An 8373-nucleotide genomic window follows, 5' to 3' on the forward strand; every position below is an offset into this window, starting at 1 on the left:
AAGTTTGGGGTGGTTGAATTCTTTGCTCTTTTTTTATTTTTTTTTTTTTTTTTTTTTTTTTAAAAAAATTTTTTTTTTTTTTTTTTTTTTTGTCTTTGTTTTCTTCTGCATTTGATTTTCCTGCAATTGTTTTCTTGTTGATTTGAGTATACACGCTTTGCTTTTGTAAGAGAAGATTTTAGAGAGTCAAAGAATAGAGTCTAGCTCTTCTTGGATAGACACAGTGGACATAAAAACACTCTTCTTGATTAGTGTCTTCGTTTTGTTGTTTATTTCGTTGCTGTCGCTGTTGTCGTCTTCTTTTGAGGGTGTGATGTAAGTTGGTTGCAAAAAAAAAAAATCCACTCGCAAAAGAAAAGGAAAAATTTGAAGTTTGGATCAGATGTAAACACCGATTGTATGTATGCTAAACAAGGATAAATAAAAAATTTATACACAGCTACTCCACACAGTACATCAACACGACAGTATATACTAGATAGCTGCTATTACTACCACTTTTTACAATTACCAGTATTAGTAGTAGTAGTTTCCCAAACGAGGTAAAGAAAAGAATGGAAATCTAAATGTCTATGTGTTAGTTACGTATATGTGTTTGTGCAGTTTGAGGGATTTATCGAAAAAAAAAAAAATACATCTCAATCACACAAAAAGAAAAAAAATAAAAGAGAAAAAGAGACAGAAGAACAGAGACAAAAAGAAATACTTTCTGTGAGAGGCTGTGGCAGCAGAATATGAATGAGAGTCGACTTTTTTACTTTCCCCCAACATATGCTGAAGTTGCACACACACACACACACACACAAACCAGTAGATGCAGATAAAAAAAAAGATACATCATCCACGTAATGTCAAATGATGTGACCAGGTAAGGCAATGATAATATAGAAACAAGAAAGCATAGCCCTCGCATTTTCAGCACATACACACTATGCGTATATACCCATACAGCACAATAAAAGAAAAATAAAAGTTGAAGATGACTTTCGTTTGTACAAGGTACAGATCCTCAGACCCACAACTGGGGATTTAATACTGTAGAGATCGACGTAATTTAATTTACTACTGTTGCTGCTGCTGCTACTGCCCACACTCTACACAAAGAAATAGGGGGAGAACCGTTCAAATTCCCTTAAAAGACATATTACTATTATTACTATACACATACACTAACACTAAAAGTGAACACAAACCCCACAGTATCAAGGACAAGTTGTAATGTAATAGACTACATGACACACAACCACCCAGCCATAATCACTTTCAACAAAAAAGCCGTGTCAACAGTAAACATTGGCAAGTATCAGCAAATTGAACAACTAGCAAAAACTTTCCAATCTTTAACTCTTTTTTGTCTGGTCTCTTGCCTACACTGTTTAAAAAAGCTGTAGTTACCCTCTGCCATATTATTTGTATTAAAAAAAAACAAAAAAAAAATACAAATCTTTTAAATCTTTCGTTTATTTGATTTCAGCCCCTCAAGAAATTTTTTTTTTTTCTTTTTTTTTTTTTTAATTCTCTTCTGCCTTTGTATTGTTTTTCTTTTGTGTGACGTAACTATTTTTATAATTGTATTGATTAATTATGAGGGATTTTAATTTTTTTTTTTTTCAATACACATACAACACACGCAAGAATACTCTTTTTTTTTTGTTCTTTTTTTTTTTAGCAACCAGAGCACTACCAACTACATTCACAACAATCAACAATCTACAATCTACAACAACGTCCAATGGAAATGAATCCCGTCTTCTGTTTTGGGCCATATCCGCTTCGCCTATACTCGCCTCGTCACTTCTACTTCGAATGACAACAATCAGCAGTAAAGTATAAATAGGATATAGCATCCTTCCACCTCTCCCACCTCTTTTATTCCTTTTCTTTTCTCCTTTTATTGTAGGTATTATTCTTTACTTTTGACAACCAACAACAACAACAAGACAAGTTTCTCTCCCCCCCCTTTCTCAAGCAGGGCTCGTCGTTTGTGAGATTATAAACACTGAAAGTAATGTCAACTGGTAACACCTCCACCTTGAAAGCTGACTTGGACAATTCAATGCACGTTGCTTCAGTAAACTCCGGCGACTTCTACCAAGACGAAGAAGGTTTTGCTGCTGATGCCGCTGCTGGTGCTGCTGGTGATGCAGACCTCGAATACATCAACAACAACAACAACAACAACAACAACAACAACAACAACATCAACGACNACGACGATGAAGAATCTTCCATAGATTCCACTCCACAACAAAAACAGCCACCTCGCAAACAATCATGGAAAGAAATCTTTATGTTGTCATTCAGTTCCCTTGGTGCTATTTATGGTGACTTGGGTACTTCCCCCTTGTATACCATGAACTCAATCAAATATTCACAAAACCCACCAAACAAAGATGATGTGTATGGTGCTGTCTCCATCATCTTTTACGTCTTTACATTCATTGTCATTTTCAAATACGTTCTCATTGTCTTGTACTTTGGTCCAAACAATGGTGAAGGGGGTCAAGTGGCCATTTATACCAAGATTGCCAGATTCTTAAAGATTGGACCAAAAGGTGTCATTTTGCCTGGTAAGTCTGAAGGTGAGTTGGACGATATGGATTTGAAAGTACTTGCAAGACACGATACCACAATGTCAACCGATACTTTGCAATCAAGAATCGACAGAATTAAACAACATCCATCAGTAATCAAAGCTATTAAAGGTTTCATTCTTGCTGCTTGCTTCCTTGGCTGTTCATTAATCATTTCCGATGGTTTACTTACTCCAACTACAACGGTTCTCAGTGCTATTGGTGGTATTCAAACTGCAGTACCCAGTTTCAACAACGTCCTTGCGGTGTCCGAAGTGATATTGGTGCTACTTTTCCTTATTCAACAATTTGGATCAACAAAGCTTAGCTTCACATTTGCTCCAATCATCACCATTTGGATGTTTGGTTTGATCATTTGTGGTATTTACAACATTGTCGTTCATCATCCAGGTATATTTGCCGCCTTGTCCCCCTACTATGCCATCAACATTTTGCGCAACGGTGGTATTGATGTTTTTGGTGGTGCAATGTTGGCAATCACCGGTACTGAAGCCATGTTTGCTGATATTGGCCATTTCGGTAAATTGCCCATACAATTGACAATGACTTGTTTTGTTTATCCTGCATTGATGTTGTGTTATTTGGGACAGGGCGCTTACTTGGTTAAACACCCAGATGCCGTCACCAACCCATTTTACATCTCATTGCCTGGTGGTACTGGCTCTGCTCCTTATTGGATCATGTTTGTTCTTTCCACATTGGCCAGTATTGTTGCATCACAAGCATTGATTCTTTCTGTGTTCAGTATCACAAGACAATTGATCAATCTTGACTGTTTCCCCAAGTTGAGAGTTGTTCATGTGTCAAGCCAATACATTGGTAAAGTTTACCTCCCTGCTGTCAATTGGATGTTGATGATTGGTGTTGTTTGTGTTGCAGCTGGATTCAAAAACAGTAACAATATCACTGCTGCTTATGGGTTGGGTATTTGTCTTGATTTGATTGTCACCACTTCCTTGATGATTCTTTGCTTATACTACGTGTACAACTTGAACATAATTTGGCCACTCTTGTTTGCTTGCATATTTGTCCCATTGGAAATCTGTTTGGTGATTGCCAATATGAAAAAAGTGCCGCATGGAGCTTGGTTCCCATTGATGATGGCAGCACTCTTTTGTACCTTCCTTACCATTTGGCGATGGGCAAGATCAAGAAAAGTCAATCAAGAAGTAAGTCAACAGGTTAAAATTGCCGACTTGTACCCATTCTTCCAATCAAAGCCAAAACAAGTGACAGTTGACCTCGGTGGTAATGGTAAGACCAATTCTTCCGGTAATGATGATGAAGATGACGACTTGAGCAATCGAGGAAGAACTAGGGAAAGAGTTACAGTTATTGCTGAATCACCAAGTAATCAAGTTATCACCAAGTACGGAACTCAAGTGTTGCAAAAACACTCTGGTGTTGGGTTCATGTATGTCAATTCATTACTCACAAACAGTCCAAACACGTTACCACAATTGTATGCCAAAATTGTGCAGAATTTCGCATCAATTCCAAACAACTTGGTATTTGTCGGAGTGCGTGTTCTCTCTGTTCCTTATGCCCACGAACAACGGTTTGTGATGGCACAAATGAAATTACCTGGTCATTTCAGATGTATAGTCAGGTTTGGATTTATGGAACAGATCAAGTTTAGTGATGAGTTGATCAAATCGATTACAAAGCTGTTGCCTATACCCGAAGCTTTAGTTGATGATGTACCGGTGATGCACTTCTACGAAAATGATATTGTTCAATGCCGTGACTATGAGCATCATGATAAATGGGTGGTGAATGGGTTGTTGAAGTTGAAGTACGCAGTGAGGAAAGTAGTTGTCAACTATTTGTTCAACCCGTTGGTTCAACTAACTCAGACATTTGATGATGGAGATGAAAGGATGGAAAAGATCTTGATTGGTGGCGTTGCTAGGATATAGAAAGGGGGGACAGGTATAGGTAGTTTGTCATTTATTTATTCATGCGTTATAGAAGGAAATAGAAATATTACTCAGGACGATCAAAGAGTGTATGGATTAAAGAGCCAAGAGCCGCGCAAACAAAAATCCGAGTTTCCGTTTTATGGTGACTGGGAGAATCTACGTCCTCTTGCAACAAAAGTTGTGTTAGTGAAACACCAATGACGACCGTTGCAGCTTCGCATCCAGAGTCATCAACTCACCGCAATCGAACATTGACCACGTATGGTTTAGCAAAGGATCTATCACAACCTTTCAATGTCAAGATAAATTACATGGAGTGCACAAATCCTAGTCATGTTCGACTAGCGACAGTTTCCGACAAGTTTGCCAACCCAACGGTATTTCAAAAGTTATCAAATATATACCGATACCTGGACTTGTACGTGACGGTTGAAGTATACGATGGCAAAGATAACAATTTGATTGGTATACCAATCCAAACTCCTTACAAGGCATTTAATAACAAGAAACGAATGTGGAATCAAGTGTTGAAACTTCCCATTGACGCGAATCAAGTGTGGTACGACTCGTACTTGAAGTTCACCGTGCTGGAGATTGTCAATACAAAGCCTGTTGTTTTTGGAGTTGGGGTCCTTAGTTTGTTCAATCACAAATCGTCAACATTGAGAAGTGGATCGCACAAGGTTCCCATATACACGGAGCTCGAGGCAAGAAATGAGCAAGAACGGTTGAATTACGGGGATCCTACGGGGTTGACTGCACTAGAGAAAGATTTGATTGACTATGAAAACGGACAGTATCCTCGAATCAGTTGGCTTGATAAGATTGCATTACCGAAGATTGATGTGACGCAAAATCCAAATCGCGACCATGACTATTACCTATACGTTGAGCTTCCGCAGTATGAATTTCCGATAGTGTATTCAGACATTACCTACAATGTGCCATCATTGCAGCCGAGGATAGAAGACAACGTACCACCCCTGACCAACAACACCACAAGTAAAGTGATCAACTCAATAGATATACCCATGTCTACATCACTGGATCCTAAAGCGGCGAAAATATACGATCCAGATTTCCAATTGACTGCGAATTACGCGACCACCACCACTACCGCGACCACCACCACAACAACAGCAGCAGCAGCAGCAACGACGGCCACGGCCACCACCACGAATGCCAAGCTTGCCAGCGCCAACTCCACCAATACAGTTTTGGATCCTATCGAATTGAAGTTCCATAAGTTGGAAAGAAACGTCAACAACAACTCCATCATTGATAAAGACTTGAAACCGTCACCACAACTACGAGATGAGTTGCTCAAAATCTTGTTGAAACCATCCAATACCGAGTTGACCGATTTTGAAAAGAATCTCATGTGGAGGTTCCGGTATTACTTCAGCAAGAATAACAATGCCAACGATTCAACATCCAAAGCATCCAAGCTGTTTTTGCCCAAGTTTCTCAAATCAATCAATTGGGAAAATGATTATGAGTTGGATCATACATTTAAGGAAATCTTGCCGTTGTATTGGAGTGTAGAGAATTTGCAAATTGGCGACGCGTTGGAATTGTTGGGCAAGTTTTTCAATCCGCATGTCTTGGGGAAATCACGGTACGTGGAGGATAAGTTTGTGAAAAAGAATAGTAATGTCGAAAATGGTGGAGGTGGCGGTGATGAGTCTAAATTGACGGATGACGAGTTGCGATTTCAAAAAGTGTTCGATAATGTTTTCTATTTACGGAAGTTGGCGGTGGAAAGGTTGAAGTTGGCTAGTAGTGACGAGTTGTTGCTTTATCTTTTGCAATTGGTCCAAGCTTTGAAATACGAGGCTTTGATTTACGAGGATGTTGTACAACGCGACCATAAAGATGCCCAGGTGCAAGCGGATTTGGATTGTATGGATCTACCACTTGCGAGGTTTCTCATTGAACTGGCGGTTGAGAATGAACATTTGGGCAATTTCTTTTACTGGTATGTCAAGGTTGAAAATGAGGATCAATTGAGTAAAGCTGATGGAAGTGGTACCAATATCTATGCTATTATTTTGAACAAGTATATTGAATGCTTGAAAGTCTTTAGCCACGAGCACAAGTTACCTTACTTTAAGCATCTCAAACGACAAATTTGGTTCATCAAAAAACTCACTCATTTGGTGGAGTTGCTCCGGTCTACATTCAAAAAGGGTGAGGCAACTGCGAAGAAAGTTGGATTTCTCAGAGACTACTTATCTTCATCAACCAACGAACTCCTCAAGTTCCCAGAACCGTTCCCACTACCACTAGATCCCTCAATTATGGTGTGTGGATGTTATCCCCAAGAATCATCAGTGTTTAAATCGTCGCTTGCCCCCTTGAAAATCACCTTAAAAACAATCGACCTCAAACATCGTAGTCGTCAAACATCGCAAATATTTGGCAAAAGGTCAACCAAAAACAAGTATGGCAAATACCCATTGATGTTTAAAATTGGTGATGATTTACGTCAAGATCAATTGGTCATTCAGATTATCAACTTGATGGATCAATTGTTGAAGAATGAGAATTTGGATTTGAAATTGACGCCGTACAAGATTCTCGCCACTAGTCCTGTGGCGGGACTTATTCAATTTGTTCCTAATGAGACTTTGGATGAGGTTTTGTCAAAGTATGCTCAGGTGGCACCACAATTGACTATTGGTGGAGGGGCTGCTGGGTCTGGGGCAGGGTCAGCTGCAATAGCCAACACTTCTTCAGGTACTGTTGCTACATCCGCAGGACAACTGGGAGCTACAGCAGCAGCAGCAGCACCTCCTTTTCCACCACTTCCACCTAATGTTGCTTCTAATGGGATCCTCAACTATCTTAGACTCCATAGTCAAGATCCAGACGTGGACCAACAAGCAATTGAGCCCGTCTCCAAAAGCGTCTTGCACAGTTCAACCACAAGTGCAAACTCCCTCTCCACTCCACAAGAATCTGCTCCACCAGAATTACCACCACAACCCAAAGCTGCAATTACTTCCGATTTGGGAGTATCTCCAAAACTTATGGACAACTACGTCAAGTCATGTGCCGGGTACTGCGTTATCACCTACATTCTCGGAGTCGGAGATCGGCACTTGGACAACTTGTTACTATCGCCCAATGGTAAATTCTGGCACGCTGATTTCGGGTACATCCTAGGCCGCGACCCCAAACCGTTCCCACCTTTGATGAAGTTGCCCATTCAAGTGATTGATGGAATGGGAGGGATGCAGCATGAGAATTTCCACATTTTCCAAAACTATTGTTTTATAACGTATACGACGTTGCGGAAAAACAGCCAGTTGATCTTGAATTTGTTTCAATTAATGGTTGATGCAAATATTCCTGATATTATCAATGACCCCTTGCGGGTGGTTGACAAGGTTCAGGATAAGTTTTGTTTGCAAATGAGTGAGGAGGAGGCGATTTTGCATTTCCAGAATTTGATCAATGATAGTGTGAGTGCTTTCTTACCGGTCGTTATTGATCGGTTGCATAGTTTGGCCCAGTATTGGCGGGCTTGAGATCGGCGAGAATGTTTCAGTTATGTAGAGAATGTAAAGGGGCGATTCACGTCATGCTTGTGAGTATGCTCACAATCTTATTCCTATATAGACATGGTTTGTCTCGTATGGGTTCAGCACCGTCGTCTCTGCCAGAACAGCTATTTCTCAATTCTTATAAATATAACTCGTACAATCGATGCACCCGTTGTGACTCGAGGGATCAGCAGGTACCAAGAAGGTGCTACACCAGTTGAAATGAAATAAATACGACAGTATACAAAGCAGTCTCGAAGAAGTTTTGCCATTGTGACAAAGATAACTTTCACTCCAAAGTTCACCACA

At 39.9% G+C, this 8373-nt stretch overlaps 2 protein-coding genes across 2 annotated transcripts; both read left to right on the forward strand. All coding sequences in view use genetic code 12, as the record gives it.

Annotated features, from left to right (window-relative positions):
- Positions 1–2008: 2008 nt before the first annotated feature.
- HAK1 (Hak1p) lies at positions 2009–4513 on the forward strand (the record flags this gene model as incomplete). The annotated part of the gene is made up of 1 exon (XM_051755283.1): positions 2009–4513. One exon carries the CDS (start codon positions 2009–2011, stop codon positions 4511–4513), a length of 2505 nt encoding a protein of 834 aa, XP_051611408.1.
- Positions 4514–4713: 200 nt separating this feature from the next.
- VPS34 (phosphatidylinositol 3-kinase) lies at positions 4714–8049 on the forward strand (the record flags this gene model as incomplete). Its single annotated transcript, XM_051755294.1, has 1 exon — positions 4714–8049. The coding sequence occupies one exon, from the start codon at positions 4714–4716 to the stop codon at positions 8047–8049; it is 3336 nt and encodes a 1111-aa protein (XP_051611409.1).
- Positions 8050–8373: the final 324 nt, after the last annotated feature.

Source organism: Candida theae (genome assembly GCF_024610275.1).
Source record: "Candida theae strain CBS 12239 chromosome Unknown scaffold126, whole genome shotgun sequence".
NCBI lineage: Eukaryota > Fungi > Ascomycota > Pichiomycetes > Serinales > Debaryomycetaceae > Lodderomyces > Lodderomyces theae.